Consider the following 25,510-nt stretch of genomic DNA (forward strand, 5'->3'; position numbering starts at 1 on the left):
AATCAGCTGTGTTCACGATCTAAAACATGCAGGAAATGTGCAGAGTCCAGGAGCAGAGTGGCCTGCCAACTCTAAAGTTGCAAGTGCAATATTCTGGCCACAGTGGGCAGTGGGGCTGACTGACATTTCATTAACCTTGTAAAGAGTCGTTTTAGCAGACTGGCTCAGTAAACGATAAAAAGCTTGTATTTTTATTGTGTCTTCTTAGGGTTCTACAACCCCCCCAAGGCGCTTCAAAACACAATCAGTCATTCACCCACGTACACATACATTCACACCCTGTTGATGATGAGCTATAATGTAGCCACAGTTGCCTCGAGGGGCCCTGACAGAGCCGAGGCCTGCTGAACTGGCACCATCAGTTCCTTCGACCACCACCAGCAGGCAAGGTGGGTTAGGTGTCTTGCCCAATGAAACAACAGCAGCTGGTTGGAGCCAGGATTTAACCTGCAACCTCCCGATTACTGGGCAACCTGCTCTACCTCCTGAGCTACTGCTGTCCCTAAAATTATTTAAAAATATGAAAAAGTTGCATAGAATGCCTTTAACATTTAATGGTAAATGGCCTGTATTTGATATAGTGCCTTCTAGAGACCTGGAAGCCCCCAAGGCGCTTTACAACACAATCAGTCATTCACACACACCCTGGTGGTGATGAGCTACATTGTAGCCGCAGCTTAATGTTGAGGCTTCATAATCTGCATGAAAATCAATAAATCAAAAATTTTCCAGGTTTTAGTAGACTTGCTTTTATGTGCCAGTGAAGCCAACACCAAGTCATTATTCGAGTTTTTGTGTTTTCTAGCAGTTCCGTTCAATCACTGTCAGATAAATCGTCGTCTTCCTCTGCTTATCCGGGTGCGGGTCGCAGGGGCAGCATCCCAACTAGGGAGCTCCAGACCGTCCTCTCCCTGGCCACCTCCACCAGCTCCTCCGGCAGGACCCCAAGGCGTTCCCGGACCAGATTGGAGATGTAACCTCTCCAACGTGTCCTGGGTCGACCCGGGGACCTCCTGCCGGCAGGACATGCCTGAAACACCTCCCCAGGGAGGCGTCCAGGAAGCATCCTGACCAGATGCCCAAACCACCCCAACTGACTCCTCTCGATCCACTAGTCCGAGTCCCTCCCGAATGTCCGAGCTCCTCACCCTATCTCTAAGGCTTTGTTCGGCCACCCTATGGAGGAAACTCATTTCGGCTGCTTGTATCCGCGATCTCGTTCTTTTGGTCATTACCCAAAGCTCATGACCATAGGTGAGGATTGGGACGTAGATCGACCGGTAAATCGAGAGCCTGGCTGTCTGGCTCAGCTCCCTCTTCACCATGACAAATCGGCTCCGCGTCCGCATCACTGCAGACACTGAACCAATCCGCCTGTTGATCTCTCGATCCCTCCTACCCTCACTCATGAACAAGACCCGGAGATACTTAAACTCTTCCACTTGAGGTAGGACCTCTCTCCCGACCCGTAGTTGGGAAGCCACCCTTTTCCGGTCAAGAACCATGGTCTCAGATTTGGAGGTGCTGATCCTCATCCCAGCCGCTTCACACTCGGCCACAAACCTACCCAGCAAGAGCTGAAGGTCAGAGCTGGATGAAGCTAGGAGGACCACCTCATCCGCAAAAAAGCAGAGACGAGATTCTCCTGCCACCAAACTCGACACACTCCACACCACGGCTGCGCCTTGAAATTCTGTCCATAAAGGTAATGAACAGAACCGGTGACAAAGGGCAGCCCTGGTGGAGTCCAACCCTCACTGGGAACAGGTCAGACTTAGTACCGGCTATCTGAGATTCAACTATTGATCGGACCCTCCTCTCCAGTACCTTGGAGTAGACCTTTCCAGGGAGGCTGAGGAGTGTGATCCCCCTATAGTTGGAACACACCCTCAGGTCAACCTTCTTAAAAATGGGAACCACCACCGTGGTCTGCCACTCCACAGGAACTGCCCCCGATGGCCATGCAGTGTTGCAGAGATGTGTCAACCACGACAGCCCTACAACATCCATAGCCTTGAGATACCCAGGATGAATCTCATCCGCCGCTGTGTAGTTGTTTGACTACCTCAGCAACTTCTGCCCCCGAGATTGGACAGTCCATCCCCAGGTCTCCCGGCTCTGGTTCCTCCTCGGAATGCATGTAGGTGGGATTGAGGAGCTCCTCAAAGTATTCCTTCCACCGTCCAACTATAGCCCCAGTTGATGTCAGCAGCTCCCCATCCTCACTGTAAACAGTGTGAGCGAGTTGCTGCCTTCCTCTCCTGAGGCGCCGGACAGTTTGCCAGAACCTCTTTGGAGCGATCGATAGTCTTTCTCCATGGCCTCACCAAACTCCTCCCACGCCTGAGATTTTGCCTCGGCAACTGCCACCAACTACCCCTGACTGCATTCCGGAGATCGGGGCGGGGCTAAATGTGGGCGGGGTCAAACGTTTAGAGGTGGGCGGAGACAACTATTTGACTCCTGCGTCCTGCCCCACTCTCAATGGAACCAGGAAACCGCTATGCTATATGTGTGTGTGCAATGCTGTGACAGGTGTCGGGACAGAGGGAAGTAGCTGCCAAAATGGAGGTAAGCTAGGATTTTTCTTTCTCTGTTTTAACAATATCGAGGACCAATGTTGGGCGAACGTTTTATAAACTTGGAAATTAAAGGTTTTTTTCCCATTATGAGTTTTAGATGATACATATAGCCTATTTTACACATGCTTACTTTTGAGGAGAAATGTTTACAGGGTTCCCACGGAGTCTTAATGAATTTATGAATTTGAAAGTAATACCTTTAAAAGACTGGCGAAACCCTTCAATTTTGGCATCTGGGTCTTAAAATTTGTGTTGGATGTAAGTTTTCTGTACTGCATTTTTCTTCTGAAGTTCATCAAAATATTCCAAACAAGTGATGACACCAAGAGAAGCACTATTTTTAGACATTTATTTCAATTTTGTGTCTTTACTGTTTGCACTGTTGCTTTTATACAATAGAAATACTGCAAGAAATTAGGGTAATAAAATTAGCAATAATAAAAAAAATGTCTTAAAATTAAACTAAAATATAGGCAACAAAAATTATTAAGGTTCTAATGTCAAACCAGATCGGTTATATTTTTAACCATTTGTTTAAAAATATAACCGATCTTCTACCAAGTGCCCACCCAGTGTTTTGTCAAAATATATTGGTAAAGTTGTATAGATAAATAAATGAAATTAGTTCAATAATTTTATTTTATTTGTTTACTTTTTTGCTGATAGTGCCGTGAAATAGGTATTAATTTTCCATATGGCTTTAGAAAGATCTTAAACAGACTTAAATTTAAGTTGAAGAAACCTGTAGGAACACTTTTATAGCTTTGGGGAGATATGTTGTGTAGTCATGATTACTTTTTGGTGGAAAATATATTTTACAGGGGGGAAATATGTTAGTTTTTTAAGCTTTTTATGTTCGTATCTGAGTTCTACACCTGATGGGCTTTATTATTATGGTTAGAGTGCTAATCTGATGTGTGTAATTATATAAACGTTTTGCTCAGTCAAGTGGCAACAGAATAACATGAATGTTTTCATAGTGAATGAATGTTGTCATTGTATCACCAAGGTCTGAGGAAGACAGAGTGCAGGCACGAAAAAGACGGAGAGAGGAAAGAGTAAAACAGGTGAGAGACAATTTGATTATTTCTTGTAGTTCAACTGTTGCTTGCAGACTAAAGCATAATTCCTTCACTTATTTCAGGGCCTGGAAGTGGTCCCTCCTAAGAAGTCCTGCCATACTGAATTAGTCTGTGCAGCATCAGGTATTGTTCAAACAAGTATTATTGTACACAACCCCCTAGGTTGTCGAAATGGGATGTGGGAAGATTCAAGATTCAACCTTTTGTCATATGCACAGCTAGAAAAACACGCTTTCTGCACAATGAAATTGTTACTTTGCCAAGATTAGAAAATTAAGACCGTTCCAGACAGATCACTTTTTTTTTCAAAGCAAGTTTTTCAGTCATTTCTCTATTTTCATTAAACCAGAATACTAAGCAACTGATCTTTTTTTACAACTTGCATCGTTAATATGCTTTTTATGAACCACAATCTTTTTCCTTTCTAGCAGAGGCTGAGAACTTGCTGGAACTGGACTTTTCTTGTGTCATTGTTTCTTCTCCAACCTTTATTTTAATTAGAGGTGTCAAATAATTCCATTACTTGCATTTAATTTTTTACAGCCATGATTAACGTGTTATATATTTTAATTATGTTTATCATTTTTAATCTACTGCTTCTTTATGGGACTTTTAAATAAACCAATTTCTTTTCTTGTTCTTGAAGGGTTGATGTAAACTCATAAGTTGAAGGGTTGACGTTACAGTGCCAAGACCGGTGAGAGATTAGCTGCAGCAGTGTTTATTTCAGCGACCTTGTTATCTTTACTCCGTTTTTTTCACCCTTCTTGCAACTTTTTCCAAAGTTATTGTTACCATTTGGATGTAATGGGTGTGTCGCTGAGTATCAAGGCTGCTGACAGCTTCTCTCCTGTATCAGACGCACCTCCGTGCTGCAGATTGGAAAGACCACAGCATCAGCTGTTTGGCTAGCTGTTAGCATTGAAAATAAGGCTTATATTATGTACAGTTATTAGATTAAATTGAAAGATTAGATTACTTTCAGATCATACACAATTAATGTAAAATATGTTTTTAATCTCTTGACAGCAGTAATTTTAATATTGTCTTTATTTTTGATTAGGAGAAGTCTCTGCTTGAGGACACCTTTGAGGCAGCAAGGTGGTGTACCACAAGGTCCTTCAAAGGAAGCCTTTCCCTTCCCCAGGTCATCACCATGGACAGGGAAGCTTGCCGGAGGGCAGTGGAGAGGTTATGCTTCTGTGATGGCCTAGATGAAGAGGAGATGAACGATTGCAGGGAACCGTTCCTGTTCATGTTTAGTTTTCAGTCAGACTATGAGGAGTTCTGCAGAGAAATTGAGCAAAAAAGGAAGATGAAGGTGCTTTCTGGTTTTGAAATGCCATAGTACAGCGGTGTCACAGTTTTTGCATTCTTTTTCCTCCTCACATTGTTTTTTTGGAGGTTCTCTTGTTTTTTGTGTGCTTTTTGGTTCATTTGTTTGTACTTTTTTTTATTCCTGTGTTGGCTGTTGTTTGCTCTATTAAATTTACCTTTTTTGAAAAATTTAGTCTGCATTCTTGGGTGTCTCACACAATGTCTCACCACCCCGCCTCATACCCTGGCATGTTTTAAGAAGTATCAACACAATTTAAGTCTCTGTTCCTCTTAATGTAGCTGATATAACGGAGTGTACAACAAATTTACCCGTGTCTGTCTATACTGTTTTACACTCACTTGGGAAATGACTATTAAAATAAAGGCAGCATTGATAAAATCAACTATTAAAATGGTTTTGACAGGTTCAAAGAATAGTCTTATAAATGCTTGAACCTTTTATAGAGGTACCAAAAGTATAGCTAAAAGACACAAATACCTATGTGCTATAAATACACATACCATACAAAAGTAGAAAAAAGAATAAAAATATCAGAACAGATTGGATCAAAAATGGCGCCTGTAATTATCTGCTCTTTAAAATTATCATGACATCCAGCAAATAAGTCATTTGATTATCAATGTTATGCTTTACATGGGTTTTGTGGGTTTTTAGGGCTTTCTAATCCTTAGAAAGGGGCTACTCGCAGTTTCCTGGTTCCATTGAGAGAGGGGCAGGAGTCAAATAGTTGTCTCCACCCACCTCTAAACGTTTAACCCCGCCCACATTTAGCCCCGCCCCGATCTCCGGGATGCAGCCAGGGGCTACTCACTGCCACAGCTGGACCCCGCTTGGCTATCCAGTACCTGTCTGCTGCCTCCGGAAACCCACAGACCAGCCACGCACTGTAGGCCTCCTTCTTCAGCCTGACAGCTCCCCGAACCTCTGGTGTCCACCAGCGGGTACGGGGGTTGCCACCACGACTGGCACCAGCCACCTTGCGACCACAGCTAGCAACAGCCGCCTCAACAATCGCAGAGTGGAACAAGGCCCACTCGGAGTCAATGTACCCCACTGCTCTCGGGACGCGGTCAAAGCTCTGCCGGAGGTGGGAGTTGAAGACCGTCTTGACAGGTTCTTCTGCCAGGCGTTTCCAGCAGACCCTCACTATGCATTTGGGTCTGCCAGGTCTACGCGGCATCTTCCCCTGCCATCTGATTCAACTCACCACCAAGTGTACTGATGGGCATCCTTATGTTCGAACATGGTGTTCGTTATGGCCAAACTGCGGCTTGCAAAGAAGTCCAATAACGAAACACCACATGAGTTCAGATCAGGCGGGCCCTTCCTCCCAGTTACACCCCTCCAGGTCATGCTGTCATTGCACATGTTTGCATTGAAGTCACCCAGCAGGACAATGGTGTCCCCTGATGGAGCACCATCTAGCACTCGTCCCAGGGACTCCAAAAAAAGGTGGGTACTTTGTACTATATTTGGCCCATTAGCACAAACAACAGTCAGAACCTGTTCCCCGACCCGAAGGCGCAGGGAAGCTACCCTCTCGTCCCCGGGGTTAACCCCAACACACAGGCAGAGAGTCTTGGGGCAAACAAAAAGCCAACGCCAGCCCTCCGCCTCTAACCTGGAGCAACTCCAGTAAAGGAGAGTGTCCAACCTCTCTCAAGGACTTGGATTCCAGAGCCAATGCTATGTGTCGAGGTGAGTCTGACTATATCTAGCCGGTACCGTTCAACCTCTGCCACAATCTCCTGCTCCTTCCCTGCCAGCATTGGTGACGTTCCATGTCCCAAAAACCAGTTTCCTTGTCCGGGTATTGGACCGCCAAGGCTCCCGCCTTGGTCTGCCACCCGATCCACACTGCACCGGACCCTTCATGTTCCTCCTGTGGGTGGTGGGTCCACAGTTGGATGAGCCCATGTATCCGGTTCGGACTGGGCCAGGCCGGGCTCCATGGTCGAAACCCCGGCCACCAGGCGCTCGCTCACGGGCCCCAACCCCAGGCCTGTCTCCAGGGTGGGACCCCCGTAACCCTCCGGGCCGGGTACTCCGACTCTGATTGTACATCCATGAAAGATCCTCTGAACCGTTCTTTGTCTCACCCTTCACCTAAGACCAATTTGTCATGGGAGACCCTACCAGGGGCACAAAGTGCCCCAGACCACATAGCTCCTAGGATCATTAGGGCACTCAAACTCCTCCACCACGATAAGGTGACGGTTCAAGGAGGGGATATCTTAAATCAAAAGTTGTTTGGATGAGCAGTACTTCTGCTGTAAACTTTAGCCGTGCAATCTTTAGCCGTGTAAACTTTAGCAGTGTAAACTTTAGCCGTGTAATCTTTAGCCGTGCAATGTTTAGCTGTGTAAACTTTAGCCGTGTAATTTTTAGCCGTGTAAACTTTAGCTGTGTAATTTTTAGCCATGTAAACTTTAGCTGTGTAAGTGTGTAACTGCTGGGCGTTTGCAGTAAACCTCTCATCAGCTCATCTCAGACCTATGAATGTTTTTTTTTTATAATTGAAAGTTTTATAGTTTCACTTTAAAACAGTTTTGTTTTACTGGCCTTAAAATGTCCAGGTACTGATTTGAGGGAGTTGTATTTTTTGTTCTCCTTAGTGTTGCAGAGAATGTTCATGATGACACAGAACATTGACTAAGATTCTCCCAAAATGTGTCTTTTTCAATCTATTCATAGAATAGTTTTTAATTATTAATTTCACCCAAAACTCTCTTGTTTGTGAACGAACACAAAAAATGATGTTCTTAAAAATGTCTGCAGTAACGCTGACGGCGCCTGATGAGTCTTTGGTAAATAAACACAAATAAAGACCTGGTCTAAGGTTTACCTTTCCTTCAGTCAGCCTTACTTCATCCTCACCAGGTGAAAGGTTTACTCTGTTTCTCTGGGTCTGTTTTCAGTGAAGGTTTGAAGTTGAAACAGATTTTGTTTCCTCCTGCTGCTTTTTCAGGTGGAGGATTGGCAGATTGTCGAGACGGACCTGAGCGACCCACATTTTCCACTATGAACCGCGCCTTCAACAGGAAAAAAGGTACAAACACCTCTGTGATGTAGATTCTGGAAAACCAGGGTGTTTTTAGCTTCACCGTTTGCTGTTCCTGGTATTCCCAAACATCCGTAGTATGTGCTGACACCGAAGTGTCAAGGTTTATTTTAAACATTCCTCTGATTTGTCGGTTCAGTTTTATGTGTAGATCTAGAACAAATGTTTTAGTGATTCCCTCTAATGAAACTGTTCAGACTTAGCCTTCTGTGCGTTTGCATGAACGTTAAATGGGTTGTGAAAGAGTTGTAAGGTGACTCGGTCCAAATGCAGAGGGACGTTTTTACCGAAGCTCGTAAAACAGCTTGATGTGTTTACCTCCATCTGCTCCATTTATTTGGTGTGAATCTGCAGACCCGAAGCTGAGGAAAATGTCCAACGCCCAGGTGGTGCCACGCACTTCAATGGTATTTGGCCCTAATTCATGTTCTCCCACTAGCTTTTCTATTTCAGGAGCAAATTATGTTAATCTGGAAGGACGGACATTTGTCCATCACCTCATATTAAACCTGCATTTTAGATGGAAATGTGGCTCCATTAATTTCATTCCTCTGCTCTTTAAAGGATGTGTACACCAGAAGATATTTGGAAAAAAGAAATGTAATGAAGGCTGTTGTTGAAAGCAATCGCAGCTACATGGAAAACAAAAGGCAGGTCGGCACTCTGAATGTTTACGGAGAGCCATAAATGCTCCAACCATTCCCCATCCATCCAAAAAGAAAAGATTTACCAGATTCTCCAGGTGTTCAGGAATTCCTTTAGACCTTCGATCCCTTTGACTTCTAACACCCTTTTTGTTTCTGAAACTCTTGTTAAAGTCAAGTGGAGGTGAAATGAGCCAAAAGTCCACAAACATGTTTTCATTCCTTCTTGGGACTAAAAGGAAAAGCTTTCTTATCCGGGAAAAGATGAATCATAAATTTAACCAGAGACAGCTGTGTGTCCAGAGTCAACACTGTCATTTCCCGCTCGTTTGTTCGCCACATGTTGATTTCCCACAAACCAAACTCGGAAAAAAGATGAACTGGTTTGCATTTTTAAAGCAGAAACCTGATTCTTATGGTAACGATTGGATTAAATTTACAATGTGTAGTTTTACCATTAATCTCTGGAAAAGTTAATCAAAATGTTGTTGAAAATTAATTCAATTATATCCAGTTGTTGAAAAATATTGGCAGCTTCGTAACATATAACCATAAGAATCGGGTCTAAAATGAATGAGAGCGGGTCTAAAGGTGATTCTCAATGGAAAGGCGCCTGGCCTCACAAGGCAATGACCTGCAAGGCCAGGCACCTTGCTTACAAGGACACTGTCCTTCATTGGTCAAATGAAAGTGTTCAATGCAACAGACTTGCATCACGTGATGCGTGAAGTAACAGTATATTTTACATCTTTCAATATAAATATATAACAAGCCTTTTACTTTTTAAATTGTGTATATATTGGTTAAATTAAATGTGTAAGCGAGTTACTACCTGCTAGCCACTGAAGCTGCAACTACTCAGCAACTAGCCAACCATAGGTAACATATTTGGATATCAGCCCGATAGCTACAATTAGTTGACTTACATTTAAACTTGAAATTTGCCCCCAAAATAGCTGCTGTCTTTTGATCTGCCTTCTTTTTGAAACCACTGCGCTGTATTCAGGGAGGCTACAAGGCACCTCCCGTGTGTCTTTGCTCAGCTAGCTAAACGGCTAACAAACGCCTTGGTAGAACATGAACATTGGAACACATCTTGGCAGTTTTCTGATGACATATCTCCTAGGCAACTGGGGCGGGACCAAGACATCAAGGTGAGGTTCCTTGGTATTGAGAAACACCATAAGTCTCTGGGTGATGCCATATTACGCGCCATGTTTCCTTCTACGGGAGCCCGTGAGGACAACATGTTTACTGATTTGTAACAAATGGTTACAAAACTTTCACCGTTCATAAACGTTGTTTCACACTTTTACATCTTCACTTGTAGCCAGTGATGAAAGGGAGTCTGATGTGTTCCAAGGGATTTTTGACCCTAATGGCCGTCCTTCTGCAAACAGTCAACGTCGCATGGGTGTCATGTCTACATTGAGTCCGTCAGTCCAGAGTTGGTTCCACTCCTATAGAACGTCCTTACTAGGTCTTTGGACAGTGGGCCGTTAGTAAGGTTTTACTCAAACACAAAAATACCGTAAATCTAATACAGGCCCGGGCCTGTATTTGACTCAAGCTCATCAAGCTCCAGGCCTTTATTGGAAGGAGGACCAGAATTAGAGGCAGGCCTCTATTTCTATTTGAGCAAAATGAACTAATTGTTTGCTGGAGTTTTTGACAAATAAAATTACGCCCACATTTTCAAAGTTAAACAAATTTCTTTTAACAACGGTAGTTTCTGCTTCAGCCCTCTCCCCCCTCCCCCTGCGCAGTGGCCGCAAACTCACTGATGGGCCTGCAGCCTCTCGGAGTTCCTGCTGCTCTAAACATTAAAATAATTATTTCATTTTCTGTTCCTCACTTGTGATTACCTTCAATGGTGTCTGTTTGTTGCAACCACCAGGTACAAAAACTAACTTGTTTTTATTTGACTATTTTTATGTCCTGCCTGTTTATTATCTTTCTGCATCTCCTCTCAATCCTAAAGAAAAACTGCTACCTGGGTTCAAATATATTCACCTTATGAGTTACCTTTGAACTGCAGTTCTAAAAGATCTACCGACCGCAAAAACAGCAGAGTGCTCGCTGCTTGGCGGCCGCATCAGTGATCGGTGCGTCACCGAGGACAAAACAGGTGATGCGCCCCGATCCACAGCAGCGAAACGCATCAGGCGCAAATAAAAGACAGAAAACATTAAAGGAAATGAACCGACATGAACGATCGCGTGTCAGTACCGACGCTCTGCCCCCCCTGCTGACAGCAGGCTGCTGTGTTTTCTGAGGACTGCATCTTGCCGGTCATTATCACGTGACAGCGACTAGTTGATGACGGGCATAAAAAGTCACTATAGTGAATTCGACTAGTTCATACAACCCCTATTGCTCCCCAGTGTTCTCCAGCATAATCAGCAGGTTCTCTTTGAACTTGATATCAAATTTTCGCCTCCTCTTCGTCTCCGCACGGTTAAAGTTACCCTTGTGGTCTATCACTGGCAAATCAAAAGTGAGACGGATGACACAACCGCCCCCCGTACTTGCCTGTTACCACATTCCACCCGGCCACAATAATATACCGGCCATTATTCACCTCCGCCGACTTCAACACTGGCCAAAATATGATACCCGGCCGTTAATTGAATACAGGCCAATATTAGAGGATTTACGGTACTGCTTGCTTGCAGTGATTTAGATATGTACTGCCCTCTATCACCAGGCAAAATACACAGTCACTTTAAAAACTTTTGACACATAAAAGAATATTTTCTCTAAGATTAAAGACAAATCCATGATGTTTTTATTACCCAGGTCTCATATTTCTTTTGTCACCCCTGAATTTAATATGAAATGATTCTCATTAGAATTAGAAACAGTAGTTTTGTCCTTGGCAGTCATCAGACATAATCGATCTGAGACTGTCCTCCTGTTGCATAGTTGGCTTTATTGAATTAACGGTGCTTTAAAACTCATCCAGTGACCAATATGATCATTTTAAATCTCAATTTGCAGCCAAAACCAAAAGTATTTGAGAAAGAGCTAGAGTTTTGTCAGACATTTCATCTTTCTGCAGGTCATCAAATAATATTTTGTCTTAAACAAAAAAGCAACATGAATAAATCCCATTATACTTTAGCTTTGTGTCTATTTTAAACCTCTATTTTCATAATTTTGTGTGCAGATTCTTGTTAAATTTGTGGGGAAATACACCCACCATAGAATAACAAAATTATGATTATTTGAAGTTAAATTGGTTCATTCACTTACAGCTCCAATGATAAAATGTGTTTAGTCACCATTAAAATTAAAATAAGCATAATTTATGAAGACTCCTGCTGGATCCTCTGCCTTTAGTGATGTTTATTTCACAAATGTTCTGTAGAACGATTGCATAAGCAGTTGGGAATGGTTTATATTACGATTAAAGCAGAAATCATCAGGTTTATTTTTAATTTCACGGTGTGTTTGTTGTGTTTGATAGCTTTGGGAGGAGGATCATGAGATAGCAGTAAACAGTTTGCTTCTGATTCAGATCCTGCTGAAGTCGTTTCTATAAACTACAGAAGGGGAATTCCTAAATCCGTGTAGTGACTTTTCTGCATCAGAGGAGTGAGTTTATTTCAGGAATTTGCACAAAGCATTTATTCAGCCGAAGCTAACAGCAATCCAGTAATAATAATAAACCAGGTTCTGTTTTTTTCTTTGACAATCCCGCATGAATGTACGCTGCTCAAACAAATAAAAACAACATGATATAACTCCAAGTCAGTCACACTTGTGTGACATCAAACTGTCCGCTTAGGAAGGCTGACGTGCTTTTGTGTAAACGGAAAAGACAACAGGGGGAAATTATAGACATTTAGCAAGACGTCCCCAATAAAGGAGTGGTTCCGCAGGCGGTGACCACGTCCCAGTTCCTGTTTTCTGGCTGATGTTTTGGTCACGTTTGAATGCTGGCAGTGCTTTCACTCTAATGCGAGCATGAGACGGAGTCTACAAACCACACAAAGGCTCAGGTAGAGCAGCTCATCCAGGATGGCACATCAACACAAGCTGTGTGTGTCAGCGTAGTGTCCAGAGCATGGAGGCACTACCAGCGTTCCTCCAGGAATGGGAAAAGCCCCGCCAGAGCCCTGCTAAATGACCTCCAGGAGGCCACAGATGTGCATGTGTCTGTTTAAATGGTCAGAAACAGACTCCATGAGGGTGGTATGAGGGCCCGACGTACACTGGTGTGGGTTGCGATTACAGCCCATCATCGTGCAGGATGTTTGGCATTTGCCAGAGGACACCAAGATTGGCAAACTGGCCCTGTGCTCTCCACAGATGAAAGCAGGTTCACGCTGAGCTCATATGACAGGCGTGACAGTCTGTAGAAGCTGTGGAGGACATTCTGCTGCCTGCAACATCCTCCAGCATGACTGGTTTGGCATTGGGTTAGTGATGGTGGGGGGTGGCATTTCTTTGGGGGGCTGCATGTGCTCACCAGAGGTAGCCTGACTGCCATGAAGTACCTAGATGAGATCTTCTTCCCTCTTTGTGAGACCATGTGCTGGTGCAGTTGGCCCTGGGTTCCTCCTAATGCTAGACAATGCTGGACCTCATCTGGCTGGAGTGTGTCAGCAGTAAGACGAAGGCATTGATGTTATAGACCCCCAAACCTGAATCCAGTTGAGCTCCTCTGGGACATCATGTCTCGCTCCATCCACTAACGCGACGTTGCACCACAGACTGTCCAGAAGGTAGCAGGTGCGTTATTCCAGGTATGAGAGGAGGTCCCTCAGGAGACTTAATTTATCAGATTTGAGTTTTGATGTCTTCCCCAGAAAATAAATCCTTATTAAATGCCCTCTGATTGATGAGCTTTATTCTCCTGTTTAAATTTTATTTCTTTGTTTTATTATATTATTAAATCAAAAGATTCGACTTAATATATTGTATAAAGAAACCAGATGCTGTTGTCTTGTAAATACACAAATGATTTTAATAATAGACCAAGTATGATTTTGTTGTATATTGAAAGCTTAAGAACAAAAGGATTCGGTGTGGTCGTGGACAGAACCACTCAGAACCGCCAGTCCAACCTCCCGTTTGGATCAGAACAATCTAAAATATCCACCAGCCCGCCTGCCAAGTAGCTGTCAGCCGTCAACGCTTCCTCCCGTCTCTCCTCTTTAACTCGTCTGGAGAGTGAGCATCCTGGACTCCCGTGCCGGAGAGAAAGAAGGAGACGTCATTTTTCCATCCCAGCATCGTGCTGAGGATGCAGCTATCTGCTGCAGAGGTTGTTTCACCATGACCCCACTCCAGAAGCTGGATCCAAACAATCAATAATCCTTTCTGCTCCGATGTGAAGGATCTATTAAATCCTGGTTGAATGACAGGTCAGAGGTGATGTCTGAAGGCTAAACAGGGACATAGCTTAGTGACGTTTTCTGTCATTTTTGCAGATTTCCACCTTAAACTCGTCCCATTCGGCGGTATGAGTTCTAGTTAGATGATTTCTATCCACCCAACAGCATGATGTAAACAAAGTCATGAGGAGGAAACCTGAATCCGACACCCTACGAGTCTAGACCTACACCAGCCCCAAGGTCACATTCATGCATATTTTACCAGGAGATTCATCAAGGTGGTAATAAGTCATTTATGAGCAGGAAATTAAGAGTGAAAGAAGTGCCGGACTAATGAGAGGATTAGGATCAGACCCCCGGCCACCTGGAGTGACCTCTGACCTGTTGCTCACTTTCTGGTGGAGGATCCTGTAGAACAGAGACGATTGTGTGTGAGAAATAGTGATAAACGTGTTGTCGACCGTTTCCTAAGCAGCCTCTTTGTGGAGAAAACGTATTACAAGCCGTACTTTCACCAAGCAGTTAGGTTTACTTTTGTAATGTTTCAAAGTGTAATTGTTCTGAAGAGACTTTCCATTTTTGGTTCTTTTTTAAAACACAGGAAAGGTTTCTCTTTACCTTGCTGACAGTTTCGTTTGCCGACTGCAAACATCCTCAGAGCTGACGCTGATGGTGGCGTCACTTCCTACTCCGTTTATCCGCGGGCAGCAGAGGACGTTGTCGCCCTCTGCTGCCCGCTCTCCCCTCTCCAATGATGCAGTCCCATGCGCGGTCCAATGTTTAGAACCCATCGTCTCTGTTCTTGGTCCCACATCCACGTCTCCTTATCTCTATAGCTTCCTTTATCCATCTTTTGTGTTTCTGTTGTTTGGTGCTTGTGATGACAAAGATGTCTTGTCAGGTTCAGAGCAGGAGGAGTAGGACCCAATATGCAGAGCACCAGACGACATGAGGCAGGAGTCATTGAAAAGAGGTAGAATCCTTTATTTTGGGAGTTTATAAAAAAAAAAAAAAACGATGGACAGGAAGTCAAGCCAGGTATCCAGAAAACACGAACAAGTTCAGGAGTCATTAAACGAGCCGGAGTCTCAGGTTTTACACTGGAGAACAAAACACGCTGACAACAATGGACCGACACACCCTGAGGGACAAGACGGGGCTTTTAAACGGAGAGGGAGGCAATCAGGGGAACAGGTGACAGGTGTGAGGAGTGAAATCTAGAGGGAAGACAGGTGGCATCAATAAACTAAATGGGTGAAAGAACTAAGCAGGAGGGAAGATAAACATAACCTATAAAGCACCGAATAACTAAACCTAAGGACTAAGGGCAAATATAGACAACTAATAACTAGAGGGATGAGGAGGACTAATACAAAATAAAATAGGAACTACCAGGGAGTGACTAGGAGGAAACATGAGGGAAGCCTAGAGAGGGCTGGGGAACACTGAGACACAGGAGGAGAACCTGGAGTGAGAACAGGAGGGTGCTGGGGACCAGAGGGACACAGAACATGACATGTCTGAAGAGACTTTGTTTTTTAGGGGTTTTCTTTTGCTTTTCACTCCATTTCTGTTCAACCATCATGGCATGTTTTGTTGGTAAATCTGAGGAAGAACTAAAGAATGGTGCTCGAAAAACACAAATCAGGTGTAAAAACCCTATTTCCTGCATGAATGAATCCATATCTGATGATAAGGTCTAAAGTCTCATTATGTCACTCGCTCATCCCTTCAGTTAAGAAACCCTTCAGTGTCTGGTTATCCATGAGTCGGGATCAAAATTGAAGGACTGAAATGGTGAAAATGCACTGATGGTGTTTTTATTTTTTTATTTTGACCTTTTCCAGACAAGTCGTGGATGCACACCCCGGAGGCCCTAGCCAAGCACTACATCGCCTACAATGCCAAGGTACCAGTCACCTTCACACTGATGCACTCAGATCAGTTTGCAGTAGCGGACCTCGAGTGTGCTGGTGCTGTTCATTCATTCATTCCTGAGACTACAAGGCCCATGGTGCAGCAGGGATTTATCCTGAAACTGACTCGTTTAGTTTGGATTGGTCTAAATTAGGTAAAAACAAACAAATATTTTAAAAGTCAGTAAGTTGAACCCTCTATTCCACCTATTACCCTATCAGGCTCATTTATTCTGTTTAGTTTGACTAAAGGCACTCAGATCTGACATCAAACTCCAAAAACACTCTAAACCTGCTTTAGCTGCGACCCTGTATGAGGACGCTTTCTGATCGGATCGTCGGCTCCCATGATCGACTTTTCCATCTGCTGAGATTCGAGGAATCTCATGGCTGTTTTCAGGCTTTGTGTGCAGCTAATTTTTGAGATTCTCTTGGCTCGTGCCGTTTGAAGCTTCAAACTGATGTGAAAATAACCACAGAGTTGCATCATTAAGCCAATGATGCGAGATTAGCAGTAGCAATGTTAGCAGCAATGGAGGCTGCATGCTAGGTCATATGAAATACTCCTATTTGGAGTTTGGCTCAGATCTAATAAAAGAAACGCTTATGCTGGTGCTTTTTGTCTCTCTTCATCGTTGTAGTCTTGGGTGTCTGTCGACTTTTAGTGATGACTGCTTTTTGTTGATAGCGTGTCCTACAGAGAGATGTCCTCACAGGAAGCTGTCCTTTGGGCTTCAGGCTCAGTCTGGGTGATGACAACATCTCTTTGTTTTCTAGCTCATAAAGTTTTTTCAAATCTATCGGAGACAAAGTTCCAGATATTTGTCAGCAGTCCTGAGTCGACGTGAAATTTCCGATGACTGGATGTAAAACTGTAAAAGCTGTTTCACAAGAGCAAAAATTTAAAGCATAGAAAGATTGTTTTAAATGATTAAACAAAATTAAAATGAGAAAAAAATTGTGATTAAAAAATGTGAGGAAATGGAGAGAGAAAATGATTAAGAGAGAGGGAAATCAGTGGATCCCGGGAACGGCGGAGTTGGTAGAAAGAGCAGAATGAGGAGAGGGTGGTGATGAAGGTCACACCCAAGCCAACCTGAACAGGTGAGTTTTCAGCTGCTTCTTAAAGGAGACCACTGAGTCCACTGATCTGAGGCTTAGGAGGAGAGAGTTCCAGAGTCTGGGGGCCACAGCAGCAGATGATCTGTCACCTTTGACCTTTAGCCTGGTGCTGCACAACCAGTGGACTTTGGCCACTGGACCTCAGGGACCTGCTGGGGGTGTAGGGACTAAGAAGATCACCAATGTAAGATGGTGCTTGTCCATGTAAGGCCCTATAGACCAGAAAAACCTGCAGTTAAAGGCCACCCAGGACTTCCGAGGGGCCTCAAATGGCCCACAGACCACACTTTGGACATCCTTGGTTAATTGGTACCATGAGCTGAATGCCACGCCTCTGTAGAAGCTGGTGTTTGAGTGTCAATTATTGAAGTCAAATAAAGTTTGAAGCATTTTATTTTAAATTGGACTCATTAAAGAAGCGGAACCGAGCCCGCTAGCTCGGTCCGTTCTCAGGGTGATCTCCGCTCGTCCTTCTGTCATCTCAGTGAACTTTTCAGGCCTGACACAAGGGTGTGTGTGTGTGTGAGTGTGTGTGAGTGTGTGTGTGTGTGTGTGTGTGTGTGTGTGTGTGTGAGAGAGAGAGAGAGAGAGAGAGAGAGAGAGAGAGAGAGAGAGAGAGAGAGAGAGAGAGAGAGAGAGAGAGAGAGAGAGAGAGAGAGAGAGAGAGAGAGAGAGAGAGAGAGAGAGAGAGAGAGAGAGAGAGAGAGAGAGAGAGAGAGAGAGAGAGAGAGAGAGAGAGAGAGAGAGAGAGAGAGAGAGAGAGAGAGAGAGAGAGAGAGAGAGAGAGAGAGAGAGAGAGAGAGAGAGGTGGGGGTTGTTCTCTCCTGCATGCATCGGTTGATGGATGAGCTTCCGTGGTAGATTTGCCTCCTGAAATGTCCCCAGTCACCGGCCCACAATGCACCTCTCAGGAACACGTGCTGCTCGTTTTTCTATTTCGGGCAGACATGGCCACGAGAGTGTGGAGAGTTCATTTGTCACCCCGGTGCAGAGCGCTGACACTTTGCATGTGAAGCCTCTGTCTGTTTTCCTACTCTTTAGCAGTTTTGTGTCGTTTATTTCTGTCTTTCTTCTAAAAACTGTAAAATTGTGTTTGTGTAAAAACTACAAGAGACACTAAAACACCACTGTGGACGTGTAAAGTCCATCTCGCTGGAATTCATTTAAACGGAGGTTTCTACTGCAAAGTCTACCTGAACTACAGAGCTACAAAGGGGCGGGGCTTTCCCACCTGTTTTAACGAAGTCCCGTTGATGTTCTCCTGCAGTTGCACCGCTTTTAAACCCAAATCACATCATTCCTGATGGAAATGAAGTTTGAAGTAGTGATTTTATTTTCTTACTCACTGCTGTTGATTCAGATTGTTTTTATAACCCAAATTTTTATGAATGAATGAATGAATAAAATGCACCAAATGTGCCAGGATGTTTCTCTACAGATTTCCCTGCATCATATAGAAAATTTCTGCCTATCTGATCTCCACTATGACTTAATTTTATTTTTTTCAATCTTCAGGGGTTTGACACAACTGTTGACACACGTGTGTGTGTGTGTGTGTGTGTGTGTGTGTGTGTGTGTGTGTGTGTGTGTGTGTGTGTGTGTGTGTGTGTGTGTGTGTGTGTGTGTGTGTGTGTGTGTGTGTGTGTGTGTGTGTGTGTGAATGGATGAGCTGAGAGAAATGAAATAGCTCCATCTGCTGGAGAATTAAGTGTAAAAATGAAATTTACTCTCCTCTTTTTCATTTCCTGCTTTACTGACTTCCAGTTTATCTGTTTCGTGTCTTCCTGCAGTTCCTTGGAAACACGGAAGTCGAAGCTCCGAAAGGCACAGAAGTTGTGAAGGATGCGGTCAGAAAGCTGAAGGTAAAATCAGGAGAGAGCAGATTGGATGAGAGACTCAGCGCAGGGCTGGTGGGCGTGACAGATACCCTCCTCACCCCTCCTCACCCCGTCCTCCCCTCCCTCGTCCAGTCCAACAAGGTGCCCTTGGAGTTTTCCGGGCTGCGGACGCCTCAGAGTGCTGGATAAGCAGTTTGCTCACTCAGCCTGATGGAAGATTCAGTAATCAGCAACATAATTATCTGTTGGCTGAAAGACTCAAGCTGTCATATATCTCTCTGAAGTTGTTGTCGTTATGTTTAATGGAAATTTAGTGATGATTACGGTTTTCTTACCTCCTCATCTGTCTTGTGTAAAATAAAGTCCACTGTGAAATCTGCCCAGCAACAGAAAACGACACAAATAATAGACTTTCTGCTGGAAGCTGAATATTACCAATAGTACATAGATGCAAACTAATCTGGACCAACCCCAGTATGCATCAGGGAACGTACTGTGTGTGTTTACTATCTTCTAAAAGGATTCATAGGATGTGCAACATTTTTATGGTCTTCCTGTGATTGCCTACATCTGATTGGTTGAAATTAAAGACGCCTGCAGCAACGCCTCCTTTTGGTGCATTCATCTAACAGGAAGTGTTGGTGGAGTAAGACTCTAGTGGGGGGATGAGTTGCGTTGACGACATCATCAGCAGCTGACTAGTGTGCGTATGGCACAGCACTGATTAACATGCTAGCTGAGGGCTAAAAACATCCTGCGTCTTCTGTTGGTGTCGTGATCCGAGGTTTTAATTTGGGTAAAGGCAGGAAAACGCGTTTTCATGACCACGACTTTTAAGTGAGATCGTTTTCTGACGTCCACACGGTGTAACGAGGTTTAGGAACCAGAACCTAATCACCTCCGGTTTAAAACATTTACCTCAGTTCTAACTGTGTCCCACTGCATTTAACAGTTTAACTCTTTTGTTCAGTGATGTTTAGATAAAGTTCTTTACATGTTTTACTTATGAGTTGTTTGGGGGATGTGTCAGCGGTTATTTCCTGTGGGTGTGGCCAACCATTGACCACACCCACCCATGTCAGATGATTAAAACAAGCTAAAACAGATAAAATAAGTTAATATGCATCGCAACTAAAACAAAGGTTTGAAATAAACAACAAAAGCAACATTTATTCTTCTGGGAAGTTATCAGACGTGGACCTTTTTGACTGAGATTTTAAAACTCGCCGTTGTTTAAAAAAAAGAAGAAAGAATTCATCTGCAGAACTTCTCATCTTCGTCAGGCAGCTTGTGGCTTGTTTAAAAACTAAATATCCTGCAGAAGTGGAGCTGAAAAGGCCTTAAAGAGAGCTGAAACCCAAACAAACCCAGTTCTAGTGAGCTCACCTGGTGGGTGACCTTTAACCCGAGCTTCTTCTCTGCTATTAAAGCCGCGCTGCAGCTCCTCTGCTGGCCTCGTGCTCCCGTCTCCTCCTGCGAGGAGCTGAGTGTGAGGCCTCCTGTGGGAAGGAGCTTGTTTCTTTCCAAACCGCTGCCTCTTTTGTTGCATCTGATCCCGGTCCATTCCTGACCCGGCCTCCATGGCGACGCTCCAAGATACACGGGGAATAAAGCTCCATTATATTTCCTAACATCACAACCATTATCTCCTCTTTCCTTTCAGCCTGTCTGAGGTTTTTTTTCTTCCACAGTTTCAGCGACACATAAAGAAGTCAGAGGGTCAGAAGACCCCAAAGGTGGAGCTTCAGATTTCCATTTACGGAGTGAAGATTCTGGATCCCAAGTCTAAAGTAAGTTTGTTGTTTGGACCAAACTTTTCTCAGCTTGTCTTGTAAATAATAAACGATGTGTTTTGTTGCTGCAGGATGTGCAGCATAACTGTCAGTTACACCGGATCTCCTTCTGTGCAGACGACAAAACCGACAAGCGGATTTTCACCTTCATCTGCAAAGACTCCGAGTCCAACAAGCACCTGTGCTATGTGTTCGACAGCGAAAAATGTGTACGTTTCCCTTCGGACTGAAGTGTTGTGCACTGTTTATTATTTTCTGAAAGGTGTGTTTGTTTCCAGGCGGAGGAGATCACCCTAACCATCGGTCAGGCCTTCGACTTGGCCTACAAAAAGTTCCTGGAGTCGGGAGGTAAAGATGTGGAGACGAGGAAGCAGATCGGAGGCCTGCAGAAGCGGGTGAGCCCAGCTGATCGATGCGCAGCTCAATCCTATTGATTCCTTCATTCATTAACATAAACAATCAGGGATGAATATTAATGAAAGAGCTGCAGCTGGAATTAGAAATAACTAAATGACAGCAGCTGTTAGCTGAACATCAGATGCAAAAATTAATAAATAAATAAATAATCAATCCATGCATACATAATGAAAACAATTTAGATTATTTTTACCCCTAAAGCCACCTCAAAACCTGAAAATACAAACCAGATTAAATCGGCTGCGGCTCTTGAACCTTTTAGGATTCTAGCAAAGACTTCTCTGTAAAAGTTATTCACTGAATTTTTTACGTTGGTTAGTAAATTATTAATGAAAGAACACAAAAATCCACAATTTTAATCCCCTCATCTGGATTTTTAATTTTTTCATTTTATTATGTTGCTGCATTTGGAGATTTGGCGGTATGGGCTGGAAAATCTATCAGGCTGTAGAATAAAGTTTTTACTATTTCTAGTTCACATTTGATAAAGACGGCGCAATAAAACGCCCGGACATCCTAGCAATAAAGCAGAAATCTGGAGTTTTTCTCAAAGGGCACCACCTAGAGGTGACAACATGTATTGCTCTTTAAGCCCCGCTCCCTAACGACTGGAAGCAACAGCTGTTGTTTGTGAACACGCACCTAGCTGGCCATCATAGCTAAAACACAATTGTTATTCTCACGTTACGCTGTTTATTTCACATATTTATGTGATTTTTTAAAGACCTCTATGCCCATAAGAAATGTCGCTAATGCTTCACCACTCGGGGTGCCTCAGCAAATGCAGCTGGCTTCTGTGGATGTGTAACGCTATTGGAAAATGTTGAACGGCGCTCATTTCTAACCCTAACCCGGATTGCCTAGATTATATCACAGAACAGCCAGAATATCCCTTTTAGAGGCTGTGAATGCTGAAGACTTCATCACACACCCGTCAGCGAGGGCCCTAATGAAAGGTGATACTTAGATGAAGTCATAAGTGCCGAATCAACAGTTGTGCTTTATTTAAATAGGGAAGGAAAAAAAAACGTTTTACCTGACCCGAGCTAACCAGGGACTTTAACCGGAGGAAAACAGCAGGTTGATTTTTTCTCTGTTTCTGTCTGGTTTATGTGTCCACACAGGCCCGTTTCAGAAGTTCCTGCTGTTGTTGTTTACTGCTTTTGTTTTCTGCAGATTCAGGAGCTGGAAACAGAAAACGCTGAGCTGAAGAAACAGCTCCATGAGCTGGAGGAACAGCTGATGATCGCACACGTACCACCGGTATCACAAATGACCTCAAATCTACTTTTACCAACTCTCACTTCATTCTGTCCCTCCAGGATTTCTTTCTTACTTATTTACTTCTAATAAATTACTAGATTAGCAGGAATGGGTTGAATTTCCTTCCTGGAGGAACCGTCTTCCATAAAACTTCTCAGTTCCAAACTTTCCAGAGTAAGTGGATGCAAATAAACGGACTGCACCAACCGCTCCACGACCTCCATCAGATTTTTAATTAGAAACTAGACGTTGGCATTTTATTGAGGGACGGCTGGCTCTGCTGATACCACCTCTGTTATTTGGGTTCAGAACCAGCCGTCCTATCAGCAGACGGCCAGCGGGCCTCTGAAGCAAAGCAATTACACACCTGATTGGTCCGATGAGGCGTGCGATACACCTGGGGTCTAATCGTGACGCTGACGGCCTGATGAGATTGTAATGACTAACGCTGTCCTCGCTCTGCTCACTCTGTGTCCGCCATCTTTCCTCAGCCGTTGCACATAGACGCGTCCGACGAGGCGTTCATGCTGCAGAGGCCCTCCTCTCTCTTCTGGTGTCACAGCATCAGGTCTCTCTCCTGTCTGGAGATCTCTTCTGTCACTCTGACTCCCATGAGCTCGCCAGAGTCCAACCTGTCCAACGGGTTACTAACTCCTCCTCCTGCCAAACCCGCTGTCCCTCCTCCCAGAGCGACCGAGGGGTTCAGCATCCCACGGCCTCGTGTAAACACCTTTTCTGTTTTCTCTTCCTCTAACACCGTATTTTCCTCTTTCCTGCATCCTGCCCTGCCGAGCAGACGCCACCGCTCGGTGCTTTATCTGTTTGTGTTTGTGTCCAGGCGGGGAGCATCTCCATCAGACCTCAGTCCATGGACATGTTTGACATGGTCCCCTTCTCCCCGGCAACGCCGCTGGTCCCGACCAAGACCAGCAACGGATGCCCCCCTCCCCCACCCACCACCTTACCTCCAGATATAAGTGAGTCTGGATGATTTATTTACAAACCGGCTGTTTGCAGTGAAAGAGGTGTTTATCCTGAATCTGTGCATCTGCAGGGAAAGACCTGTTTGGTGCCGAGCCGTTTGATCCGTTCACCTGCGGAGCGGCGGACTTCCCTCCAGACATCCAGTCACAGCTGGATGAGATGCAGGTGAGTTCTGACCTGGAAACACGTTTCATTAATCACACTCATAGAAATTATATTTTTGATTAATCAAATTAATCTTAAAGGCCAAGTTCACTGATCGGTCACTCTGAGTTTAACAGGCAGGTTAAATGTGGAAAAAATATCCTTCCACCCTTTCTTCCTGCATTAGTTGCCGATAGAAAATAGACGGTGAATTAAGTCCGGTCTGCGTCACGCTGTCACTGAACTCACCCATCTGGACGCGTGACGGGGAAGGCTTTTGTTGCTTCAGGGAATGGCAGAGAATGTTTTGACTAGTAGAAGCTAACTGTTAGCATTAGCAACTTCGCCACACAGCAAAACTCCTACAGTCTTGTTATTTCTGGAGATAAAATAATAAATGTTGCAGATCAAATAGAGTCAGTGTGGTAGAGCTGCGTTGCTATTAGCCAATCAGAGGTGAGATGTCCAAATAAAAGGAAATAAGACTCCAAATCCTGTTGTCTGCTGCTCACCTCGGCGGTGGCTGACTTCTAGTTCCTGAAACAAGAGCGCCAGAGCTTTTTTTCAACTCACAATGCATTTGTTTACATTAGAGACCACCCCAAGTGTGTTGAAAAAATAACAAGTGAACTAGGTCTTAACCTAAAAACAAACAAATAAAAACCTTTTTGGGAGCTTAGGCTGACTTCTCCAGCAGGGGGCGACATTGTTTTCCTCCTGAAACTAACAGCTGGTTATTTCTCCTCTCTTTCTCCTCTCAGCGTCAGAGATGGTTTGTACTCTTTGCTCTTTTGTTTTGTTTCCTGCATGCTTTCAGGTTTACTCCCATGTTCACACGTTGGATTTTTTGCACTAAAATCTTTGTTTTGTTGATGATTAGATATTAAAAGGCATTTTTTTATTTTACTTCCTGTTTTAGGATGAAGAAAAAATGCTAGTTGTTTTCATTTGACATGTTTTTATTCTTATTTTTTTTAAGTTGGAGATTCAAAGAGAAATCCTCCTGACATCAGAGCAAAGCTCGCTCAAAAGCAACCTCTCAAAATAACTCAGACGGTGCTTGAAATCATTGAAAATGCTTGAATTACCTAGCCTAGTGAACTAGACCAAATTCTTGCTTTGCAAAGAATGGTCTAGGCATGCTCCATTGGAACCTCAGCAGCTCCTACCAGGACTCTGGCTAGCCAATCACAGCTCTCTAGAGGGGTTTCAAACACATAAATGTGATTGGTCCATAATGGTGGGCCAATCATAGTGCTCTATCTGCTTAGTGAACAAATCACAGAGCTTTATCTGCCTTGTGGGCCAATCAGGGCACTCTATATGCCTGATGGGTAGGATGATGCAACAGAGTGAAACAAGAGTATGTCACATTCTTTGTCCAGTGGAATGTGGAGATCATTTGAAAGACAACGGTAGAACCCGCCCCACAACCGAGAGCCGTCAATGGAGCATGGCCAGACTAAATAATACATTTATTTAGTCTGGCTTGCCAGGCTATGAATTACCTTGAACTAAGTAGATATTTTAAGATCTGCATTGTTTTGGAATGATCAGCCTACTGATTCAGGCACTTTGCTGAGTTGTTGTGTAACCACGACAACCACATCCTAATGTGGGAGATGCAAACGCCCTGGTGTCAGTCTACACATCAAGACGTGCAGTTTTGTATTTGTTTTGCTGCTAATTTGATGCTTAAAACCCACTCAAAAAGTTTGTTTGTTAGTTAATTAGTTAGTTTGTATTTATTTGGGGGGGGGGGGGAGGGGGGGTGATGCCCTATGAGAATTTTCAGTGGGGTGGGGGGGCATCAACTCAAATTTGACAAAAAAGCCACAATTTTTTTTCTGCAGATGAAAGATTTTTATAAAAATCTGCCAGTTTTTCATACTAGAGATATAAAACAGTTTACTCGAATCAGATCTGCATAAGGAACGTCATTAAGCCACAAAGGCAAGGTTCCATTTCAGACGTTGAGATAGG

The 25,510-nt window shown here is 43.9% G+C and overlaps 1 protein-coding gene and 1 long non-coding RNA gene across 16 annotated transcripts in view; both read left to right on the top strand.

Annotated features, from left to right (window-relative positions):
• gulp1a (GULP PTB domain containing engulfment adaptor 1a) overlaps positions 1-25,510 on the top strand; it is a 96,178-nt gene that overhangs the window by 69,668 nt on the left and 1,000 nt on the right. For 12 of the 14 annotated variants that reach the window (XM_015966840.3, XM_015966843.3, XM_070543916.1 and 9 more), the window contains 10 exons: positions 7,972-8,052; positions 15,898-15,959; positions 18,879-18,950; positions 20,618-20,716; positions 20,791-20,928; positions 20,998-21,114; positions 22,313-22,399; positions 22,891-23,121; positions 23,238-23,376; positions 23,454-23,548. In XM_015966840.3, coding sequence (XP_015822326.1) covers positions 8,025-8,052; positions 15,898-15,959; positions 18,879-18,950; positions 20,618-20,716; positions 20,791-20,928; positions 20,998-21,114; positions 22,313-22,399; positions 22,891-23,121; positions 23,238-23,376; positions 23,454-23,548 — 1,068 coding nt within the window. In that variant the 5' untranslated portion in view covers positions 7,972-8,024. Of the gene's footprint in view, positions 1-7,843; positions 7,884-7,971; positions 8,053-15,897; positions 15,960-18,878; positions 18,951-20,617; positions 20,717-20,790; positions 20,929-20,997; positions 21,115-22,312; positions 22,400-22,890; positions 23,122-23,237; positions 23,377-23,453; positions 23,549-25,510 lie in introns of those variants that run through there. The other 2 variants (XM_054747141.2, XM_070543915.1) reach the window with 2 other exon arrangements.
• On the top strand, positions 2,485-4,863 carry LOC139062610 (uncharacterized). Of its 2 annotated transcripts, none has more exons than XR_011516163.1 (3): positions 2,485-2,571; positions 3,592-3,649; positions 3,727-3,954. It is a non-coding gene; the product is annotated as an uncharacterized lncRNA (long non-coding RNA). The 2 variants fall into 2 exon arrangements; XR_011516164.1 differs by lacking the exon at positions 2,485-2,571 and adding an exon at positions 4,728-4,863 and having other exon boundaries at positions 3,511-3,649; positions 3,727-3,787.

The sequence above is a fragment of the Nothobranchius furzeri genome, chromosome 14 (assembly GCF_043380555.1).
Source record: "Nothobranchius furzeri strain GRZ-AD chromosome 14, NfurGRZ-RIMD1, whole genome shotgun sequence".
NCBI lineage: Eukaryota > Metazoa > Chordata > Actinopteri > Cyprinodontiformes > Nothobranchiidae > Nothobranchius > Nothobranchius furzeri.